Source organism: Branchiostoma floridae, chromosome 16 (genome assembly GCF_000003815.2).
Source record: "Branchiostoma floridae strain S238N-H82 chromosome 16, Bfl_VNyyK, whole genome shotgun sequence".
Lineage (NCBI taxonomy): Eukaryota > Metazoa > Chordata > Leptocardii > Amphioxiformes > Branchiostomatidae > Branchiostoma > Branchiostoma floridae.
In genome coordinates this window covers 14,789,118-14,813,789 of record NC_049994.1, presented here as the reverse complement: position 1 = coordinate 14,813,789, position 24,672 = coordinate 14,789,118, and the positions used below count along the sequence as shown (strand labels likewise).

The following is a 24,672-nucleotide window of genomic DNA, read 5'->3' as shown; positions in this document are numbered from 1 at the left end:
ATCATTAGGTATCTGGCCCTGCACGTGAACAGAGTAACTGAATCGTCACTCCTGAAGAAGGTCGACGGAAGTGCGACTGAAAATTCGAGGTGAGAATAATTTGTGTTGTATGACAGTTGAAAAACTTCAAGATGTATCGTGTATGTATACACATACTTTCCTGAATCCTTGTTTCAGTGTAGTCTAGCATGCTTTCCTATGGACAGCCCTAACTTTGATGTCTGCCTTTCAGCCCCAGTGGCGAGTGCCCTCGGCCGCAGGTTCGGGTTCCGTCCGACCATCATGGCGGGAGGGGTGGTCGCAGCGGTGGGGTTTGCTCTCAGCTGGTTCGCGACTCGACTTCTCCATCTCTACATCACCATCGGAATCATTGCAGGTGCGTTCAGTGCCGTCATCATTGGCAACAAAACACTTGGGAGACTAAACTATTTTCAGACGGTTTAGGCCCCAAAATACCAGAGCTGGAGTTCTGTTTCTCGTCGCTATGTGTAGCCGATGCAGCGTCACCTACAGCTCCAGTTGAGGAAGATGTCTGATAGGCATCGAAACGTCAGCAGGTCATATTAACTGGTTGTGTAAAAGAAAACAATACTATCCCAAGAGTGAATATTGTTCGTTCTTTCAGTGTTTGTAATTATAAGCATATGTTTCTTTTTTCACTTCTTTACTAGGGTTAGGAGGCTCTCTGTGTTTGGTAAACGTGTCCACAAGTGTTGGGAGATACTTTACAACTAAGCGGCTCCGTGCCAACAGCTTTATAACACTGGGATCCGGAATCGGCTCCCTCGGCTTCCCTCCTCTCTGTCAATTCTTGTTGGACGAGTACGGAACAAGAGGTGCGTCAGTGATAATCGGCGGTATTGTACTTAACATGGCGGCTTTTGGTGCTCTAGTTCGGCCAATACGTCTTGTTACTGACATCAAACCCGACCAAGACGTACGAGGAATTCCGCACTCTATGACGAAGGAGGCTTTGCTTACCCACGATCAAGGCGAGGACTCTGTCGAAGACGTTTCCGTAAAAGTTCACCAACCGAAACGATTCTTTCCCACCGTGTACTGTAGCCTCCTGAAAGATACATCATTTGTGTTGTACCTTGTATCATTAGGACTTATGTCGTCCAGTTATTTAGTCAGTAACATTTATCTCGCTCCTCGCGCAAAACTGTTCGGTGTTGACGACTACCAGGCAGCTTCTCTTCTGTCTATCATCGGCATTACAACAATCGCTGGTCGCGTTCTGGTCGCAGTTCTGTCAAAGTGGAAAAATATTCCTCTCAATTCCGTCGATCAGTATGCCACTTCTGCCACGCTTCTGGGCATGACCATGCTGTTTATGCCGCTTGCCACCAACTACGGTTCCATGGCTACTTACAGTGTCATCTTCGGGCTATTTTCCGGCGCCATCACCCCTCTAATGCTCACGGCAACAGCGGACCTGGGAGAGGGGGACAGACTTCCCGCTGCGTTCGGGTTCACCGGATTCTTACAGGGTGTGGCCGGACTTGTCGGACCACCGGTGTCAGGTAAGGCCTACGTCACATTTTGAAAGCCGCGGTCGGGCACCTTTCGGGAACGAAAGTATGATATTTTGTAATAATTTTCTATTTGTTTATTTATTTTTTCCGTGACACCTCCCCTCAACTGGTCCTCTAGGAAGAACGGCCTACATGTTGGCCGACAGGGCTTACAAGTATAAATAAAGGTGAACTGAACTGAACTGATCTGAAAGATAACAAGAGACACAAGACGTGAAAAGAATATTCGTGGGCGTGGGCATTTTCTGTGTATATTTTTAGGCATACTTTTTTTTTCGTTTCCACAAGCAGCCCGGCCGGGCCCCGGTTTGGAAATGTGGCCTTAGCTTAAGTTGCTTCTTCCCATCCCCTTACTCTCATTGAATTTCATTGCAATGGTTTGAAATATTGCGTTTGTTTATTGTACATCCGAACATGTTATTGTCACTTTTCCGGAAAAGGTTAAAAGATCTTATCAATGTGAGGGACGTACAAGTACGCTAATTCTTTTTGCCAGCGGAGTTTGTTCACACTTGATAACAAAGGGAAAATGATGGACTGACACTCTTGGCTAATAAGTCACCGTATTTGTGAGAATTCAACTATCCATAATCCTTCAGGAAGCCCTGGTGGAGGCTTTACCAAAGTATCATTCAAGGTGCAAATGATGAAAATGTGCATTGTATCACAGAACTTGAAACGATGCCCTTGCCTGTGTGTTGTATGTACACAAATTCTGTTGACGTACGTGCCTTATGTACTCAAATTCTGCTGACGTACGTGCTGTATATATTCACATTCTGCTGACATCTTTCCTCAGGGGCGCTGCGTGACGCCACAGGCAGCTATGACGTGACGTTCCTATTCGGAGGCGCATGCGCAACGCTTGGAGGGCTGGTTCCATTCCTACTGCACATGCGCGTGTTTGCCAAACGCAGGGCACGGTTTGCCATGGAAACGCCGTCGTCTGATGACGTCACCAAAAAGGGAATACGAGAGAATTATGATTATGTAGTTATAAGGGAAACTTCCATATGATTTATGTCGTGAAATCTTTTTATCAAAACAAGAAGATTCTTGTACAAGAGTTCAATCTTGCTACATAATACTCAATTCGGGTGTAACAATTTCAAGTGCAATGAAATGAAATGAATTCTTGACAGCAAGAACAATATTCTACAGGTACCAGCTGTAAGTATAAACTCTTTGCGAAAGAGAACTATCGGTTCCTTAAAGTTTCTCCAAATATGGATCATCGTGCAAATAATGTCATGCATGCTGAATGATAAATTTTCTTTGTTCAAGAAAAAACAAGAAAATAAGAAAAGTCATTTTTAGAAGCGTAGCTTCGCTCTGTAATGCTGGACAGGACTTTGTAAAAAGCCTGGTGTCACCTGCAAAGGATGGACTGATCGAACTGAGAGAGTGCTTACTATCTTTTATCGACGTGATACTTGTGTGCAATGCCATTAGCTTGCAGTTTGGTGTCGTTATATCGTCAACGAAACGTGCTGTATAGTATTTACGTGTCATTAACACCGCCGAAAGATGATCAATGTATAAACATTCCCAAATTACTTTGTCAGTTTTATGAAAAACCTCACTTGTTAAAAACGAATATACAAGTAGCTGCCCTTAGCAGTTTGGTAAGTTGTCATGTTTGTTGTAAATTGCTGTGTCGTGTAGGGCAGGAATTTTTACTTAACGCAAAGAGTAAGCCATACTGCCATAACGCGCTCAGTATTGCTACATCCACGTAGATTTCCATGTATTATTCCATTGGGTAAACATGTTGATCATTGTAATGACTTTGTATGCTATGTAGCGTTACTTTGAAACAATATTAAACTTGTTATCTCAAACCAAGAGGGTGTAATATATATATATAATATATATATATATATATATATATATATATATATATATATACAGAGAGAGAGAGAGAGAGAGAGATTTTATATGAAATGTTAACACATAAAAATCTATCTAAAAAGCTATGGAGAAAGATTATGGGGACACAATATGGCAAAGTGGTATTCCTAAAATTTGATGTTCAACATATAAACTGAAACCCATTCCATGTGCTTCAGAGCGTCTTGGTGGCAGCCAGTTAAATACTTCAGATTGAACAAGGGAATTGGATTGAACACAAACTTCTAACAGTGTGCTTTACGTGTAACATGTAGAGGTCCTAAATCACACATCTGTAGCACTGAACTGTAAACATTGTAGGAGCGACCAAGAATGATCTTACAGGCTTTGACCTGGACACGTTCAACCATACATGACTACTGTAAGCCCTGGGTGGCAAACTTGGCAAGCGAATTCCAGGGTGGGGCTGACAAACTCTATTACACAAGTACTAACAAGTCGTTTGACCTCAGACCGTGTTTCGTCAAACACTCAATCATGTATAGTCGGCTGGCTTCATCCGCTATGCAGGGACATCCAACAGCCAAAATGCCTGTCTGCCCTGCTCTTTCAACCGTCACCCTTACTTTCTGTGGACGCCCCCCCCCCCCCCCCCAAAACAGGCGAACAAAAAAAAGGCTTTCCGTTTTCAAAAGCTATCTCGCATGTATAATGGGATACTAACCTCATTGATATTTATAAGCAGGGCGGTCAGGAACTAAGGGTGACGGTTGAAAGAGCAGGGTACATCCAGACAGGCAGTTTGGCCGTAGGATGTCCCTGCGTAGGAGGATGGATGGCTTTACCCACAACATTAATCACCCCTACATGTGCAGTCCACTTAAAGTTGGTTTTAAAGATAGCACCAAGGACCTTGGCCATGCACACAACCTCGAGTTCAGATGCGCCAACAAACAGTCTGGGTATTGAACAGACAGTCTGGATAGTCTTCGCAAGAAACATATGAACAAAACCTTCCATTTAGTTGGATTGATCTGCATGTAGTTTCTGTCAGTCCAGCTAACTAGACTGTCCAGATCAGTTTGTACTTTGGACGGATGTGTCGCAAGACTGGCCTCTGGAAGAGACATGTCATCCAGGCCCCTGCTGAAGTATCCTCATGGGAGGGGGATGCACCGTTTATATGGGCAAGGAAGACCAGGGGACAAAGCTTCGTACCTTGAGGCGCCACTCCACAGGTGAGTGTTTCTCAGCCAGAAAAGGCACCTTTGTACGTGACACGCTGCTGTCTGTGACAGACAATCGCATGTCCAAGGTCAAGGAGGGATAGACCGACGAACACCAAGTCCAAAGAGTTTCTTCCATGCAATCGCCCAAGATACAGTCGTATGGTTTGGTCCACTCACATCGGAAAGGGCGCTCCCGATTTTTCCATAAGATTAATAGGTTTCTAAATAGCTTGATAAAGGCAAAGGCGTGCCATTGAACTTTATAGAGGGTGGTGTTCCGAACAAATGACATCGCTGGCAAGGAAAATACGGTTAATTTCCTTATCACTAAAAGTCATATAGTTTGCAACCAAAAAGGCCTCGCAAACATGTATCAAATTCTGCAGTGGACCTGAACTTGACCTCCATATTTAAGAAAACAAATTGGGCTGGTCCATTAGGACAGGGGGTAAAATCTGGGTATGGTGACAAACTTCTGGCTGTAGCTCGTTAAAATGCCGGAGTTGAACTCGTGCTTTTTTCAAGCAAAACAGACCTGACAAATCCAGCTTTGCAGAGGTGGTAAAGACTTGAGATTTGAAATGTGGGTTAATGTGTTTTAAGTGATTGTTTTGCATGGCTTAACCATGTAGTGGATGCTAAATTCTATTTGCAGGCCCCTCCCCACGAACCCAGGCCCCGTGGAGCCCCCGGACGGTGGATGGGGCTGGGCGGTGGTGCTGGCCGGCTTCATCATCTTCGCCTGCACCTGGGGCATCGTCCGGTCACTCGGCGTTTTCTTCATACCGTGGAGGGAACAGTTCCCTGACGCCACGGCAGGAGAAATCGCCTTGGTGCAGTCCATCTTGGCAGGAATGACGACCTTGGCAGGTAAAAAAAAAAAAACTTAGAATTCAAATGAATCCCAAATATTAGGATTTTCATCAAGCATTGACTACTTTTTAAAGGTAAAAACACGTACCTCCAAATTTTAGATGGCTATCAGTCCATCTTGATCACGGAATGACCCAGTTCTCGCGAGAGTTGCTAGAACTAAGTCGAGATTTGCGTGGAACTCCTGCCCCTCACTCCGCCTCCTTGCCGAGTAAGGGTAGGGCTTGGGTAGCTCCCAACCATCATTGCTTGATGAAAATCCAATTAACTGTGTAAATACGTGACTAATGAATCTCTTCAACGATAAATGGATCTCGTTATGCCGTTATTGTCACGTTTTTATATTGTAATTTATAGCCTATAGGTTTTGTTTCTTACGTGTCATGTTATTGTACATGTACTGTTACGGACTTCAGGAAGAATAGTGAAAAGATATGGCTTGTTTTGGAAAATGTTTGTTTATTTGTTTGTTTGTTTGTTTGTTTGTTTGTTTGCATTTATTTGAATCTCCATCTGTGTTCAAGTCCCATATCCTACCAACTTGTTGTGCTTATTCAGCCCCAGTGGCGAGTGCCCTCGGTCGGAGGTTCGGCTTCCGTCCGACCATCATGGCGGGAGGGGTGGTCGCAGCGGCGGGGTTCTCTCTCAGCTGGTTCGCAACTCGGCTTATCCATCTCTATATCACCATCGGCTTCATTGCAGGTGAGTTTCTTGAGCCTTTTAGTCCACTTCTATTGGGTTTTGGGGTTTTATGTAGAAAAAAGGATTTCAGAAAATTCAAGCTTACCGATCCAAGATGGCGGACAGATGACGTCATTTTCTGACGTCATATTGACGATTGTAACCAAGTTGTTTTGAAATTACGATATTTATTGCAGGTGAGTTTCAAGGTGCATTGCAGGCGAGTTTCTTGAAGACCTTTACAAACAACTTACTAATAATTCTAAACAGATGTTAAGTTTACGTTGGTTCTGTTTCTTTAAAGTCAATTGCAACATCATGTCGTCATGTCATGTCATCTACAAATCGTCAAGTTTAGATACCATTCCCTGCTTAAAGGTTTATTTTTCTATCGGCAGGGAGGTCGACTAACGCACATTATGTATTTCCATGCATCTATATACGTATTTGATTATTTACTTGTTGTAGTCCTATGTACCATCTGGTAACATTTCCTAAAGTTGCCATTTTGTCGCCCTTCCGTACTCGAACTGTACGAAAGTGTGAATGTTGTCTGTGTTTGTAAGTTAGTGTATATGTTCTCTCACTTTCTATCAGGGTTGGGAAGCTCCCTGTGTTTGATAAACGTGTCCACAAGTGTTGGGAGATACTTCACAACCAAGCGACTCCGCGCCAACAGCTTTATAACACTGGGGTCCGGAATCGGCTCCCTCGGATTCCCGCCTCTCTGTCAGTTCTTGTTGGATGAGTACGGAACAATAGGCGCATCAGTGATACTAGGCGGTATCGTACTTAACATGACAGCTTTTGGTGCTCTAGTTCGGCCAATACTTCTTGTGACTGACATCAAACCGGATCAAGACATACGGAGAATGTCGCCCTCGGTGTCGAAGGAATCTTTCCTTACCGACGATCAAGACGAGGACTCCGAAAAAGTTTTCCAACCGAAACGATTCTTTCCCACCGTGTACTGTAGCCTCCTGAAAGATACTTCATTTTCGTTGTACCTTGTATCATTAGGGCTGTCATCGTCCTTTTATTTAATCAGTGAAATTTATCTTCCACCTCGCGCAAAACGGCTCGGTGTTGACGACTATCATGCAGCTTTTCTTCTGTCCATCATCGGCATTACATTAATCGCTGGTCGCGTTCTGGTCGCACTTCTGTCCAAGTGGGAAAACCTTCCTCTCAATTCCGTCGATCAGTATGCAACAGCTGCCACGCTTCTTGGCCTGACCATGCTGTTTATGCCCCTCGCCACTTCCTACGGTTCCATGGCTACTTACAGTGTCATGTTCGGACTATTTACTGGCGCCATCATTCCCATGATGCTCACGGCAACAGCAGACCTTGTGGATAGTGACAGCCTGCCCGCGGCGTTTGGAGTCACCGGGTTCTTACAGGGTGTGACGGGACTTGTCGGTCCTCCGGTGTCAGGTAAAGTTAGTATAGCTAAGGGCACAACCTTTTTTGTGTGTGTGTGGGGGGGGGGGGGGGCGTCCGCCACGTATTATTGAAAACGTTCAGGCTGTACAGGGCAGGCGCGTTGCCCGTACTGTCCCTGGTGGAGGCTATGCATTAGCATCATAAAAGATACAGATAGTTAAAATGTGTCACTGAATTTGATACCTTTGCCTGATCATTGTATGTACTCCGATTCTTTTGACGTACGTGTTGTATGTGCTCAAACTCTGCTGACATCTTTCCTCAGGGGCACTGCGTGACGCCACAGGAAACTATGACGCGACGTTTCTATTCGGAGGCGCATGCGCAACGCTTGGAGGGCTGGTTCCATTCCTACTGCACATGCGCGTGTTTGCCAAACGCAGGGCACGGTTTGGCATGGAAACGCCGTCGTCTGATGACGTCACCGAAAAGGGGATACGGGAGACTTATGATAATGAGATTATAAGAAAACCTTCAATATGATTTTTGTTGTGAAATCGCGACAAGATGATTCTTGTACAAGGACTTCAATCTTAGCACAATAAACTCAATTCGGGTGTTACAATTTCAGTGGTAATCATGCAATGAAATGAAATGGATGCTGACAAGTATTGGCCCATCAGCTGTACGTATAGGACTCTTAGCGTAAGAGAACTATCGATTTCTTAACGTTTCTCCAAACAGGGAGTATTGTGCAAATAATGTCATGCCTGTTGAATAGTGTTGACAGATAAATTTTCTTTGTAGAGAGTGCCAGTATCCTTTAAGAACCTGATACTTGTGTGCAATGCCGGCGCCATTAGTTTGGTGTCGTTACATAGTCAACAAAATGTGCTGTAACAGTATGCGTACTTTCAACACCGGTTCCACTAAAAGATAATGAATGTATACAAAAGTCCCAGACTTATGTGTCTGATTCTTATGAAAAGTTGTTTTCATGTTAACTGCTATGTGCTTAGGGAGGCAATGTTTGCTTAACGCAAAGATTATGCCATTCTTGCATGCTGTACTCAATGTTGCTGCATCCATATAGATATTCATGTATACTTTCATTGTCGATTCTTATAACTCTATATGCTAAAAAAAGTTGTCGGTGGCTGTTTGGATAATTGAGCCACCTGGCGACATTTACGTAAATTGCAATAGATTTTCTAAATTGAAACTGGTTGTCCTGCTTGAAGGCCACCAAAACTCTGATTGTATTAGATATACATATCAAATTACAGCCTATAGATTCGCAAGGTATATCAAATCTCTTCAACAGTGACGTTCTATATTTCCTTGTTAAGCTGATCCATTATCAACCACATGTTTTTTTGTTGGTGATAGCTTGCATGGAGTCCATACATACATCGGTAGGTGGCGCGGTGTCCATCGACATCACGATCATCCGTCTTTCTGTGTTGTGCACAAAAATTCTATCAATCTAACACAGCAGATGAGATGAAGGACGTTTCTGAGACGCAAAAGCATGTGAATAATGATAATGAGTCTTTCGACGAAAACATTTTAGTCCCTCTCTTTTCTTTGCCCTTCCCTTCTTTTAATACCTTGCTATCCTTTACTCTTGGTTGATATGTCGGCTGACTGAGTATCACATACTACTGGTTATTGAATTGTGTTGGCCAATCAATATCTAATATCAGGCTAAAATTACTTCGAAAGACTCATATTCGCCCCTTTTATCACCAGGTACAAATATATATTTATTCGACAGATTTCTAACATTAGGTGCACGACTGCCAATATCATCTGATACAAGACGTATGCATTAAACATAATGTCCAAGACCCATACTCAGGCAAAGGTGTGAAAGTTAGATAAAAGCTGCCACCATCAAAATTAAACCCTATGGACGTGAAACATACAGAATGCCCTGAAGATATCATTCATTTGCGTTGCCTATCAGGATATTGTAATACATGACATGGTGTCATTAGTTTGGCAGTACATTATGCGAGGAAGAAAGATATACATGGGCTAACTATGATTGTGGCCAATGCAAAATAGAAGAAAGAAACTCGAAGTCAAAGATGCACTAATGAAGACATTCGATAAGCTACTAAGCACCGAACATTTAAATTCTCAACAAATCAAAACAAGGAAAACAACAGCTCTGTTAAATTTCCCTATATTGGGTATTAATGTGAGATTCTTGGTGCCATTCCCAACGAGGGGACGTTTGTGCCTTTACAAACGACAGAGCTGCTGTCTCACTACGACCAGAACATATTTAGGCGTCATGAAATTGGCTCGGTATCACCCAATCAACGGGAATATATGTTCTTGAGTAGCGTAGTTTTACTCACGGCAGGGGATAGCTCTCAAAGGTCTTACCAACCATACATCTAACTACATTTATGAAATTACCAAGAAGCGAGAGGAAGTCGAATGTAGTAGGATAGATTAGACGAATATATGTACACATAAATGAATATGATGGTTACCATTGTTACATGTATATGATTGTTACCAGATGACCTGTACTTAGCCCGGTGGAGCAAAAATGTGCAATACTCCCAAACGAGGTCTTGATTCATTCATTATATGGATTTGTAGCTGCTTCAAGCGGATCGTTTTAATGCGTTTGTGCAGTAATTAAAACTGTTTACCAGATCAATATGATAAAACCGATGCAGGATTAGAACACATGTTTACTGACTTGATTGTTAACAATATGTTGGTGCTCAATTTCCGCAAAAGCTGAGCATATGTCGTGTTTGTTGGCTTGTTTGAGCTGATTAAAACTACGATCAGTACACATTAGCTACACTGTAGACTTGTTGGAGTAAAAGAAAGCAGATTCCAAAGCGTGAACTAAGCCAAGCTTAAGTTGCTCATGCATCAATAAGATGCGTCGGGCCCGGCGACCATTTTCACTGCCAGTTTATTTCAAGAAAATATGGAGAAAGAGAGAGGGAAAGAGAAAAGGAAAGGAAGAAGGAGGGGTAGAGAATAAGAGCGAAAACTCCCAAACTACCGCGATGCATGCATGTTATTATGGAAGCTCATCTGTGTTGGTAGCAATCATAGTACAATGCTTAGATGTCTTCCAATGACACAAAAGTACACACGGATCAAATTTTCATCGACCACTGTTCCCTTCTTTAGGATCAATGCTGATCACTTCAGAACACAAACTCGCGAGAGTTGAATGAGAATTAACACGTGATCTTGCGGATACGTGTCGTCAGCAATTGGTCAAACGTGGCAGAAAGTTTATAAGGCGACAGTGGTCGTTGAAAATTTGATCCGTGTGTGCCTTTGTGTTGGAAGAAAGTTGGAAAAATTACTGTGTGTGCATGTTTTTCCCCATTCATTGATGGATCGATATCTACATGTAGACGTCACTCACACAGAATAACATAACTGCCGTAATCTCGACTGAACCTGATACTACCAGATACGTGTTCATGACGTTCCAGGCAGCAATAAACAATAGACAAGAAACATGAATCCACGCAACGTACTCTCTTCCCTTGAACCTTATCACGATGTACAACACGGATAGGTTTCTTACTTATCTCCACGCCGTTACCCTGGTCTCAACCGGCCGTAAAAAAGACGACGGGCAATTCAGAGAGTCTATCTGTCCCTTATCGTGGTGGCGCGTTTTTGTACATCTCACTTTGAGGGATGTTACCGGTGAAGCGGAATGGCACGTACGGAGTTCACGCAAAGCAAACGACGAACAATCGCTGTGTCAGCTCCATTCTACTGCCTGCAGGCAGCAACCGTTCACAAACTTGTGAATCCCATATCGTAAAACACGGCTTTTACTGCAGAGCTACTGCTTTGCCGAATCCATTGACGGCCAGGCCGCATTGTGGAGCACAATAAATGACACCGGCCTTGGCTGCATATTGTGTTGGGTTAAAAGCGCGAGGCTGTGAATTGTCCGTATTTCTAAGCCATGTTACAGATGGACGGAGTCTTGGACCGACTTCTGAGATGCCATTTGGATAAGACGCTGGCGTCACAGAGGCTAAGATTAATGATTATCACACCCTTTCCCATCTCATTCTGTCTCCCGGCGCCGACAGAGAGCTCACAGAGAAAGGCTTAAGCCCACAATAAATGATGTGGGGATACCTACTCATCTTTAGCTACATGTGCCCGCCACTCAGCACCAGGGGAACAGACGTCAGTCCCAGGAAACACACAAAGCGCTCAGCGTTTAGAATGCATAGATGGGCGTGGCATGTGAGTAAGTGGGCACTTTTTCTTGAATGGGGGTCGCATGAGAAAGGTTTGCTCATGAATCCTCCCCGAGATCTGAAGAAAACACAAATAGTATGGAGAAAAGATCTGTGAAGAGTGGATATTTTGTCTCTGTCACAGTTGTGTTCATGTCCCCGCGTTCCTTGGTTTACTTGTGGTTTAACTTGTTGAACTAGAGTTGAAGTTTGTATCCCAGGGGTGGTCCCGGGCATAACTTTTCCTTTTGGATACGTACAAACGGGTCTTCAGTGGAACGGAATAAACAACGGTGTGTGAGTGTGTGTGTCCGTGTGTTTGTGTGTGTGCTTCAGTAAGGTGCAAGCTTATCACCATGTTCTCACTGACAAGTGTTACCCTTCGAGGTTATCGTGTATCGTGTTTCTTCCCTTCTCCACAACTTACAGAACGACATCAATGTGGAGCCGATCCTCTGGTGAACAACCTCAGAAAGTTTACTTCAGTACACGATTGTACTGACGTATCTGCTGTTACATCCTCGTAGACACAATGATTTGTTTTGTGGTCCTGTTACCGTTGTCTTATTAGTCTGGACCAGACGTAAAAACGATGAATGGTAGTTGTGGAAAGATTGGCTCGGGGAATTTCTAGGCTCAATGGTAAAAACAAGACAATTTAAAAGGTATATAAATTTTCCTCCACAGTAATTTTTCAATCAAGTTTCAGCCACACTAAGAGCTTTTTACTAACAACGTTTCACAGAGAACTGTTACAGTATCGCAAGATGAGGTTGATTCGGAAAAATGTTCAGGGGAGCAACTGGTTGCAATGACCCACCACAGACAGTGCATGACGAAACCGCAGGTTCCGTTACAAAACAAAAGACAAAAACACGATGGCGAGAAGCAGTGGTGAGCCAATGGCTTAGAGCAGATTGTCTTAAAGAAATGCCCAAAAATGTTTGGCCAATTTAGACTATGCACACAAATTGTTTGTCGGAAAAACGTTAAAGAGCAGGAACAGGACAAAATGGGAAAAGAAGATTATAGCTAGCTGGGGGGATGGTGTAGCTATGATGACTAGCTATGGTGTACTATGTTTATAAAGACAAAGCCAATTTTATTGGATTTTGTTTCCATGTCAATCCCTCGCAACTGAGCACAATTTTTTCGATTATAGAACCAACATATGAAATTGTTGTGCCCGTATGTTCTTGTTGAAAGGTTCTATATCAGCAGCAGCAAGCTCATGATGATGAAGCTACAGCGGGCAGTAGAGAGTGTAATGACCAGGGTAAAACAATGACGTATGCTCACTCTTCCGCTGGCCGCTCGTAAACAATGTTGATATTTTTCTTCATTTGAATGCAGTATCGTGAATGACCTTTTCGTTAGCGTGCCCAGTTAACGGGAACCCTGCTGTATTGTTATTCAGTTACCATAAACAATGTTGATGTTTTTCTTCCTTTCAAAACAGTGTTGTGAAGAAACAAGTTTAGCACAATGAAATGTTTACTACAAAAACAAAAATATGAATTTGATGCGGTATTTCCTTGTCGCTGACGATGGTCTGAAAACTTCTAGATCAGCGGCAGTAAGCTCATGATGATGAACCTACAGTTGGCAGTAGGGAATGTAATGACCAGGGCAAAACAAGGACGTATGCTCGTTCTCCCGCTCGTAAACAATGTTGATATTTTTCTTCATTTCAATACAGTGTTCTGAATGACCTTTTCGTTAGCGTGCCCAGTTCACGGCAACCCTGCTGTATTGTTATTCAGGTACCATAAGGGCAATAACGTGCAAATGTCAGAAGGTGTGCGGGTTACAAGGCAGTGTTTTATTGCACAATTACGCGGATGGATGAGTCGCCTCGGCCTTGATTAGCAACTTTACACATCAGGAAAATGAACCATATATTTTCTTTACACTCCAGGAGTTACAACTTGTAAGTTCTGAAGATCCCGACTCAGCAAAGATTACCCACCACTTGTTAAAGTTCAGTCGATGCTTGGGCGTACGGTGTTAGCTAAGTAAAGGATTGAAAATAACATGTTACGTGAAGGAACCTTGTATTACTCTTTCTAATTTTCTTTTGAAGAAACATCGAGCTTGCGTGTTAACAGTGAATACATGATTCAAAGCTTCACATCAATATGCTTCAAGAAGAAGAAGACTTCATGTCTAAGTTCTAACCATATATTTTCTTTACACTCGAGGAATTACAATCTGTAGGTTCTTAAGTTCCAGACATAACAACATGAAAATATAGATTATCAAGGAAGTCCAGTCGACTCTTGGGCTTGCAGTTTTAAAAAGATAAAGGATTCAAAATAATGACATTGTGTGAAGTAACCAGGAATCATTTTTCATGAAGTCTGTTTTTAAACTCCAGGCATGCGAATCAAGTCTTTGTGTACATGTATTTGATGTCTAACCACTCATTTTCCTTTCGCTCAGGGAATTACAATCTGTAAGTTCCAAAGTTCCCGACTCAGCCTAATCGATCGCCCACCACTCAAGCAAGTTCAGTCGACGCCAGGACCTGTAGTTTTTTCTAACGATGGAGTCAAAATAATTCCTCCTTTTTGCTCATCTTTTATACTAAAATCAATCAGTTCACCGGTGAATACAAGATTCAAAGATTACTTGACAGACCAGCTTCTAAAGACACGAAGTTCGTAATTCTTTCACTTAAGAGCCTTCCCGTCACGCCCTTAATAAAATGCAGGGAGTAAAGTGTGTACTTTAAACACATTTGCTTTAATGCCAAAACTCTGACTCGTGTACTACATGTATGAGATGAAAAAAAATCTAATTGAAACATTTCAGTGAACATTAAGATCTAACATTGCCAAATAGAAAAGTTGTGGTAGCCAAATACATAACACGGGTAAGGTATGTAGTTGACATTTAATCCTATATTGGAGAAAAACGACAAGTAGAAAGCAGACATGTTACTCACACCATGTGTGGAACCATGAAACCATACGAGATATGATGCTTTTTTCGACCTTTATTTAACTTTCATACATCTTAGGCCAATGCCGTTTTAACTAGATTTCAAGAGTGGGGAAGGTCTTGCCTTCATAATAGTACACACAAAAAATATACAATTCAACATTACATAATCACTTTGGAAGTAATCAACATAATATCAGTCCATCTTCTCATGGTGCATAGTTACATAATTTCTGGTCGCGCCCAAAAGAAACTATATTTTGCAAACGATGTCGTGACAGTGTCCTCAAAAGCCGCCTTCCGACTCTCGTACCCAGAGCACGATGCAACACAATGATTGACAGGACAGACGGACGAACCGTTTGCAATCCCATAACGCGTATTACACACTGGCAAGATAGATTAAAGAGTGGACCAGCAATATTCTCTCGCCCAGTCCCAAACAATATCAGACCTTCATACTTCGGTGTGAGTCAGGGTCACAAATGAGTTCTCCTGACGGGGCAGATGCAATATAAGCTAGAAAGGTCAGCATCTCGACATGTTGTCAGGAGTGCTCCCTGGGTGGGAATATGAATCGCTGGAGGTTATGAAAAGCAGCCTGTTAGTACCGCGTAGAAAGATTTATAGTTTAATACGTCTTGTTTTGTGGGTGGTGGGATATTCTGTTCCATCGTTCACAAGAGACGCGGCAGGAAACCCACCAATAACTCCACGTGGCAGGAACATATTGCCTTCATAGGATTTATCATAGCATGTATTGAAAAATGATTTCGTCAAGAATGGAAACGAAATCAATGAGAGCCTTAAGTTGGCAAATTTGTCAGGTTGAGTGATTTTTGGCAGCAATCCGCGTTCTGGAATAAGATTATATCACCTACATGAACCACTGAATTGCTTCTCAATGAAAGTATTATCAAAACGGATGTTGTTATGTAGTACGAATCAGGAGTGTTGATATAGTTCCAAACAGTTTTATTTCTGGGAAGCAAGTTTTTCATTGACTACAGATTGGCAAACAATACGCTCCATAAAATAAAATAAAAACTTGCAACGCTGGACGATGCCCTTGAAGAAGAGTCATGACTGTTCAGAGTGCGGACATACTACCCAAAACTTCAAAATAGCCGTATTGTATGACTACATCTAAAATAATCTGGATGGTAGAAATGGCGTAGTCTTAGCAAATGTATACTCTATTAGGCATTCTTAATTATCTACCGAAACTTATCTTTCGTCACTGGAGATGACATTATACATTTACTCCTTTACTCTTAGTCTTAATTTGAAACTGCTCATGAAATCAGACTTCGGCCATGATTTTGCAGATGAAAGTTTATTTTGAACAAGATAATGCGTCTGTTTTGTTTCTGAATACATTGCATAGGATGGAGGTATCACTTATGGTTAAAACATTACGGCATCTGTTTGCAAATGGCGTCATCAATTTACCAAACATACGGAGTGATTAGTTCCAGAAACGTTAAGAGTCATTATTTCTCTCGCCCCATGTGGATAATCAACGTAGTTTGCAAAACAGTTTACTTTATCTCGGGAGGGTAATTAAATCTTCGATCTTACCTTCATATGCAGTTAGATAATGAAGAGGATCAATCTTGTTGTCATGCAAAATCTCGTCAAAAGTCGATCGGATTAACCAACAAACAACAACAAAGACAACTTGAAGAGACGATACAGAATCTGAACAGCATCCTAAACCAGCTCCAATACGTTGATTGATGATGCTTCAGTACACCTATTGAAGTAAAAGATAGGTTTGTTGACAGTATCCGCCGCACAATCAGACACAGAGAGGTAGATGTAGCCGCTCAAAACTACTGGTTTACGTTCAGAGCATTGGAAATCATACTCAAAGATCAGTCAGGATAGGAAGATGTAATCGCTGTGAAGCAGGCCAGGAATGATTAGTTGCAATGTGTAAAACGCCCATTTTTGTCGTTTGTAAATGTTTGATAAACTCGTTGAAGAAATCCATGGATGTACATGTGCATATACCATACTGTGTTTAAACAAATGCCATTTTTTCTGTCCAGAATGCAAATCCTGCCTCGTCGATATTAGAATTTGGTCATGAAATGATAGTAAAACAAATACCGTTACTCTTTGGTTAACATATATGCATCTAACACGGAATTAACAAGGTAAGTAATATTCACGTATTAAACTATGACCCATATCGGAATAGAAGCAATACATTGTCGTCCATGTAGGTCGTTCATCCTCATCAGGATGTGGTAGAGAAAAATAGCAGTACTGTTAAAGAATTCCTTTACTCAGTAGTTAACATATGTGCAGACATTTCATTCAAAACAACTAATGCAACTATCATTCTACGATGCTACCGAGGCTCATCAATACTCCGATGTTCCGTTCACTTTTCAGACCTGCCAACACAAACTATACGCACTTTACGTCTTTAAGGCGAGGGCCATCTCGAGGAAGAAAGAAACGGAAAGAAAATCCTGCTGAATTTACCACCATTAGTCCTAAATAGCCACAATATATCTTGTTACCGTGCACATTCTACGTTTTTAGAAGACGAGGGCGATCTCGAGGAAGAAAAAAATCCTGTTGATTTTACCTCCATTAGTCCTATAGATAGTCACAATATATCTTGTTACCGTGCGAAATGGCATATTTGTGTTGTAGGCGTTGGGAGTAAATGGGCTCTCAGGCGTGTGATATTATTAGCACTCTGAAAATTACGTACCCATTAGAGCAACATGCATGTATGTATATGGTGCTGTTCCATTATGCGAAGCAAGTACCATTACCATTCTCAAACAATCCAGCACTAACTTTGATTTTTGCCGTTGGAATTTCAAATTTACGTGCTAAATTGAGTAAAGAACATGAAAACAAAGACTAAGAACCTTTTAATCAATGCACACAAGGGAGTGAACAGAGTAAGATTCAGGTTTTCCTCCATAGCCTCTGTTTTTATGATGTCGTCCTCTTAACTTCTAGTCTTCTAGTTAGGCTACACTGACTTGATTTTAGCCTGTTCTACAAAAATAATGTTACTCCGGCCCCATACTATCCCTGGTCAATCAGAATTTCCAGGGTAGGGGGCACATGGTCAGGGTATAAGGCCACTGGGCCCTTGGTCCCTCTATAAACATTGTGTTTGAATTGGCGACGATTGTCTCTTACAGTACTAGTCTTACTGGACGAAAAAAATAGGACCAATCAAGCTTGGGAAAGAATGGAGTGGATGTTTAGTCCTGTGGTTTAGAAGTTTTTTTTGCTCCATTTTCTTTGTTTTTTTGCCCTCGCGCATTAGTTTTTGGGTCTCAAGAGGATGTCGCCCATAAAATGAAGTCAGTGTGGCCGTACTCAGATTCTTGCCAGATAAGCAAGTGGAATACCACGGTTCACGTACTGTTTCGGCAACTTTCCCTAGGTGCTCAGGTTCATATCTGATTGGTTCTATTGCCCCCCCCCCCTCCATGTCAATCATGATGACGCAAGATAGAGCTCGCGTCTTTAATTCATCACCATAAGGGAGTGAACAGATCTGATTTCCTCGCTATCCTCTGTTTTCATGATGTCCTCCTGCTAACTTTTTACCTTGAAATATCTGACAAGCGAGGAATCAAATTTAAGTGACATTATTATTCAATTCTAGTATTTTCTAACTTACTCAGATTTTTGCCAGATAGCCAACTGGAAGACGTACTTATTCACGTACTGCTTCGGTAACTTTCCATTGGAGCTAGCTAGTATCTGATTGGCCGTATGTTCTATTGCCCCTCCATGTCAATCACGATGACGCGAGATAGAGCTCCCGTCTCTATCACCATCGGGCCCGCTCCTGCCGCATATCTTCCAGATAAGCTCCTGTTTAATGGCGGCCATTTTGAAGCCGAAATAAATCACGTCACAGTTTCAATTTGTCCGTCCCTGGAGGAGAGAGAGAGCCTCTGGTCTGCCGTCTGGCGCCGATGTCTGGTCCTGATGCATGGAGCAATCTCAGATGTGCTCTCGGAGAAGATCTCTACGAGGATGAGGAAACAAGTTCCATTCATTCGTTGTATTTTTTTCTTCTGATCAGCCCACAAACTCTGCTCTGCTTCATCCGATCCGAATATGGTAGAAAAAATAGTATAACTGATAAAATAGCTTTACTTAACAATTAACGTTATGAATCTAGATGATGCATGGAGTAATCTCAGCTGTACTCTTGGAGAAGATCTCTACAAGGATGAGGAAACGATTTCCATCATTTCCATCTTTTCGTTCCATTTTTTTCTGATCAGCCTAAAAAGTCTCCTTCATCATCAAAAATTGTTAATATACTTTTTACGAAATATCTAAATGATTTCAAACAGCAAAGTTTACTATTTGGAGAAGATTTATCCAAAGATAAGAAAACAATTTCCATCCATTCGTTCCATTTTTTTCCTTCTGATCAGCCTAAAAACTCTCCTTCATCCGAATATGGTTGACAAATAGTATTGCTAAACTGTTGAAATAATACTTTTTATGAAATACAGTGTATCTAAAAGATTTCAAAAACAAAATTTGCTACTTGTTCATTTGGAGAAGACTTCTACAAGGATGAGGAAACCACTCAATTCATTCGTTCCGTTTTTTCTGATCAGCCTAAAAATCTCCTTCATTCCGATATGATAGAGAAGACAGCATTACTAAACTTTTACGATACGTTATATGAAATATCTAAATTATTTCAAACAACAAAGTTTGCTACTTGGACAAGTTCAGCCTACAAAGAAAGTACAAACTCTTCTTCATCAGAATCTGGTAGAAAAATAGTATTACTAAACTTGTAAATTTATACTTTTTTTCTAAATATCTATGTGTCATTAATTTCACACAACAAAGTTTGCCACTCGTGGCGCTTTCGAGGCGTCCTCTTTCTCTTTTTCAACCCGGTAGATTTCGTATTGAAGTTCTGTTGTCACGTGGCTGTATATATTGATTTCCGTGTGGTAGGATGCAGTTAAAATAGCTTTACTCAATAGTTAACATTGAGTATCTGGTGCTCATGCATGAAGCTATCTGATATGATTTCCTACCCAATGAGAGATTTTGCAAGGACGACAAAGGCGCTGCAATGGATGTCAGAAGGACTATACGTGATGTACAGAATGACTTATAAACTGATAGACAATGACTTTGGAGTTATGTAGAAATACCAACTATTTTCCTACCTAAGAAGATTAGTATAAAGACTGTTTGTTTTGAATTTGTGAAATAAATCGCTGAACCGAAGATCAAGGAAATAATCTTATACCTTTCTTTTGTTCAGGCACTCTTTTTTTCCAAACATAAGAGAATACCAAAGATGGAATAGTTCCTTGCCTCCACGTGCATACCCTGTCTACATGGTACACCCCGTGCGTCCCTAGAAGAGGTCGCTAGTCGTGTTAACCTCTGCATATTACTAACATGTATCACATAGTTCGGGATTGACTATACACGTGTTGCACTGGAAAAGGTCTTTATTGCTTAGATTTGAACAACCGAAATGCTTTCCATCTCATCATTCCGTCTATTATCAACAAAAGCTGCTGCATAATTCTCATCTAAATTCTATATTTTTGTCATAGATTATTTTAGGTTATTTCATACCAGGTACATATTATGATTCTTTTGATTCTTCAATGTATTAATGCCATTATTCTATTGTATACCTATTTCTGTTATAGCATTGTTGTTATCTGCAGCAAATGTAAACATCTTATTTATACCTGTGAATATAGATATTCTTCATAACAACAGCTGCCAGAAGAAGATACATATCAACTATGATTAACATGGTGATGTATTATCTCACAAGAAACTGTTCATAGATATTAAGTTTACAATACACCATCTGCTGCTACATTGATTCGGAAAAAACATCTATTCAAAACAATTTTTTTATTTTACTTGCAACTTCAAGCAACCTATCTGTATCTGTATCTAAGTATATGGCCAGCATAACAGCTAGCCCCTTGGCTACTTACTTTGCTAACACACCAGCTAAACTAGATGAATTCAACCATGAAATGGCTAAATTTGGACCTAGTTCACGTCATATCCTGATTTTGTATCGTTACTGACGTAAGTACACTGCTGTAAAACATTTTAAAGTGTGGCTCATAAGAAAGCGGGAAAATAACTAAGAGAAAGTATATTAAAACATTTACACACTTTGAAAACAGTTGGCAATGAGGTCTCGAAACAGCAGGCCCATACAATTTACGTAATGTAAATAAGGAATAGATAATGTACAGGGCTTTAAATCACACTCCCCGGCACCCTAACGGATACGCCTTACTGGGTGGTAATTTTTCTCCACTCTCTTCCTCAACGTTTTTGCATCGCTTTTACGTCGATAGATGATATAATCTATAATCCATGCACACCACACAGACAAGCCTTTCTATCATTTAGCGCTGGGGAGTCAAACAGGGTGAGGTGACCCCACTCAAGAGATACGTGCGGTGTAATTGCACACCATGTTGGAAATTTAGAGCCACTGTTGGGTGCTGCCTTAGCACTTAAGAACCGCTGTAATGCTTCTAGAATTGGAATATCTTTAGACAGTGTGAGCGGCGCGGGCGCGCATTAGAATGTATAATCCTCTGCTTTATGGGTAGTCTGATGCTGTTGAAGTAGACGAATGTGTTTTCAAGCTGTAAGAGAAGTTTTGATTAGTGCCTATAAGTGGAGTGGGGGAGTATGTGCATTTTGAAAATGTATAAAAAGGTTTACTTGGGAGACGCCAGTGCGATAGCTATTGCAAAACTGACATTACTATGCATTACTATGGTGTTGAAAGCCTATTGTATTTTTTACGCGTGCACAGCCTTTTTTAATAGCCTCATTTTCTTTCTGGCCCATTGTATTAGACTATGTTTAAGGATTACCCGACGTTTCACATATCAAAATGTAGACTTGAGAAACACAGCGTCTATAAGCAGAGTGGGTGTATATGCATTTTAAACATATACAGAAAGGTGTACTTGGTAGACGCCAGTGAGCTATCTATGGTACTACTGACATAGAAAAATAAATGCATTGCTATGGTGTTGGAAGCCTATGGTAATTTTGTAGACATACTCACATAGTCTTTTTTTATCAGCCTCATTTTCTTTCTGGTCCATTGTATTATTCTATGCTTAAGGATTCTTCGGCGTTTCACATATCAAGATTGTAGACGTAAGAAACACAGGTGCCCCAGTACTGTCTTTATAATACATGAGTTCAGTCTGTCACAGATATTTTTCCTCAGGCGCTCACTTTATCTTGCAAACACAAGCAACAAAACGGAGGTCACGAAACAATTGACCCAACTCCCGCGGCGGAGTACACATTTTTCGTATCTGCTGTACCCAGGATTTCCTCCAAACCGAATTTCAATAGCTCTAAGCGCAAGATAACCGCCGCTAGTCAATATCATGTACGGCCGTTTGTCTTCTGTGCGATGGGACCGTGTCTACTGGTTATGTATATTTGGTAACGTTTGATCAGTGAAATATGAACCCTCAGTGGAAGGGAATACATCGCTCCCTTTCTATCTCCCACTTTGATACAGCAAGCCAACGTTCAAGGAATACCTTCTGGTAAAAGAATGAAATAGTGGGGGTGTTATCCCTTTATTTTACCAAGAATTACCTATTGTTAAAAGAATGGGATAGCGGGGATGTTATCCCTTTATTTTACCAGTAAGAGGTTCAAGAATTACCTATTGGTAAAAGGATGGGATAGCGGGGGTGTTATCCCTTTATTGTACCAGTAACTGGTACATTGCATTTACAATGATGCATGCGAACGATTGATTGATTGGTTCAATGAACATTTGGTAAAAAAATGGATTTAGGGTTTGTACCCTATGTTTCCAAAATATTTTTTCAGGGCTAAGACAAGGATAGACAAACATTCATCTGTTTGTCTTCTGTGCGATGGGACCGTGTCTACTGGTTATGTATATTTGGTAACGTTTGATCAGTAAAATATGGGCAGTGAACCTACCGTGGGCAGGCATACATCACTCCATTTGTATCTCCCACTTTGATACAGCAAGCCAACGTTCAAGGAATACCTTCTGGTAAAAGAATGAAATAGTGGGGGTGTTATCCCTTTATTCTACCAGTTCAAGAATTACCTATTGGTAAAAGAATGGGATAGTGGGAGTGTTATCCCTTTATTTTACCAGTAAGTGGTTCAATGAACATTTGGTAAAAAATGATTTAAGGTTTTGTACCCTATGTTAGCACATCTCTTTGTAGTTAGCACGTGTTTCCAAAATATTTTTTAGGGCTGAAAAAAGGATAAGTAAACAACCCTCCGTTTGTCTTCTGTGCGATGGGACCGTGTCTCGTGCTTACGTATATTTTGGTAACGTTTGATCAATGAAATATGGACCGTGAACCCACTATGGGCAGGCATACATCACTCTCTTTGTATCTCCCACTTTGATACAGCATACCAACGTTCAAGCAATACCTTCTGGTGAAAGAATGAATTAGTGGGGGTGTTATCCCTTTATTTTACCAGGAATTACCTATTGTTAAAAGAATGGGATAGTGGGGATGTTATCCCTTTATTTTACCAGTAAGAGGTTCAAGAATCACCTATTGGTAAAAGGATGGGATAGCGGGGGTGTTATCCCTTTATTTTACCAGTAAGAGGTTCAAGAATTACCTATTGGTAAAAGGATGGGATAGCGGGGGTGTTATCCCTTTATTTTACCAGTAAGAGGTTCAAGAATTACCTATTGGTAAAAGGATGGGATAGCGGGGGTGTTATCCCTTTATTGTACCAGTAAGTGGTACATTGCATTTACAATGATGCATGCGAACGATTGATTGATTGGTTCAATGAACATTTGGTAAAAAAATGGATTTAGGGTTTGTACCCTATGTTTCCAAAATGTTTTTTGAGGGCTAAAAAAAGGATACATAGACAATCCTCCGTTTGTCTTCTGGGCGATGGGACCGTGTCTACTGGTTATGTATATTTGGTAACGTTTGATCAATGAAATATGGACCGTGAACCCACTGTGGGCAGGCATACATCACTCCCTTTGTATCTCCCACTTTGATACAGCATACCAACGTTCAAGGAATACCTTCTGGTAAAAGAATGAAATAGTGGGGTTGTTATCCCTTTATTTTACCAGTAAGAGGTTCAAGAATGGTAAAAGAATGGGATAGTGGGGGTGTTATCCCTTTATTTTACCAGTAAGAAGTTCAATGAACATTTGATAAAAAATTGATTTAAGGTTTGTACCCTATGTAGTTAGCACGTGTTTCCAAAATATTTTTTCATGGCTAAAAAAAGGGTAAATAAACAATCCTCCCTTTGTCTTCTGTGCGATGGGACCGTTTATCGTGGTTATGCATATGTGATAACGTTTGATCAGTGAAATATCGGCCGTGAACCTACCGTGGAAGGGAATAAATCACTTTCTTTGTATCTCCCACTTTGATACAACACGCCAGCGTAAGTCTTCCAGGTTTCTGAATGACACTAAGTGCCTGGAGGGCTCTGATGAAAGTAAAGTAGAAAAATAAACATTCCTACGAAAACCGTACTGTTAACTTTGCACACCGTTTGACTGTTAAAAGATGTTGCTTGTTGCATCAAAATGACCAGCTATTGAGGTTAGTTAACTGACTTGGGCTGTAGATTAACGGCTTTCTGTGGAGACCAGACGGAAAGGTAAGATCTAATCGACAAGAGATCTTGGTGGATGCCTTCCCTGCTTAAGCTAGAAAAATAAACATTCCTACGAAAACCGTACTGTTAACTTTGCACACCGTTTGACTGTTAAAAGATGTTGCTTGTTGCATCAAAATGACCAGCTATTGAGGTTAGTCAACTGACTTGGGCTGAAGATTAAAGGCTTTCTGTGGAGACCAGACAGAAAGGTAAGATCTA

The 24,672-nt window shown here is 41.2% G+C and overlaps 2 protein-coding genes across 2 annotated transcripts; both read left to right on the top strand.

Annotated features, from left to right (window-relative positions):
- The first annotated feature begins 215 nt into the window (after positions 1-215).
- Positions 216-3,383, top strand: LOC118403927 (monocarboxylate transporter 12-like). The gene is made up of 3 exons (XM_035802809.1): positions 216-376; positions 672-1,526; positions 2,338-3,383. Exons 1-3 carry the CDS (start codon positions 283-285, stop codon positions 2,553-2,555), a joined length of 1,167 nt encoding a protein of 388 aa, XP_035658702.1. The 5' UTR covers positions 216-282; the 3' UTR covers positions 2,556-3,383.
- An 823-nt stretch (positions 3,384-4,206) lies between these two features.
- On the top strand, positions 4,207-8,316 carry LOC118432707 (monocarboxylate transporter 13-like). Its single transcript, XM_035844321.1, has 5 exons — positions 4,207-4,627; positions 5,274-5,488; positions 6,050-6,193; positions 6,770-7,609; positions 7,884-8,316. Exons 1-5 carry the CDS (start codon positions 4,518-4,520, stop codon positions 8,099-8,101), a joined length of 1,527 nt encoding a protein of 508 aa, XP_035700214.1. The 5' UTR covers positions 4,207-4,517; the 3' UTR covers positions 8,102-8,316.
- Positions 8,317-24,672: the final 16,356 nt, after the last annotated feature.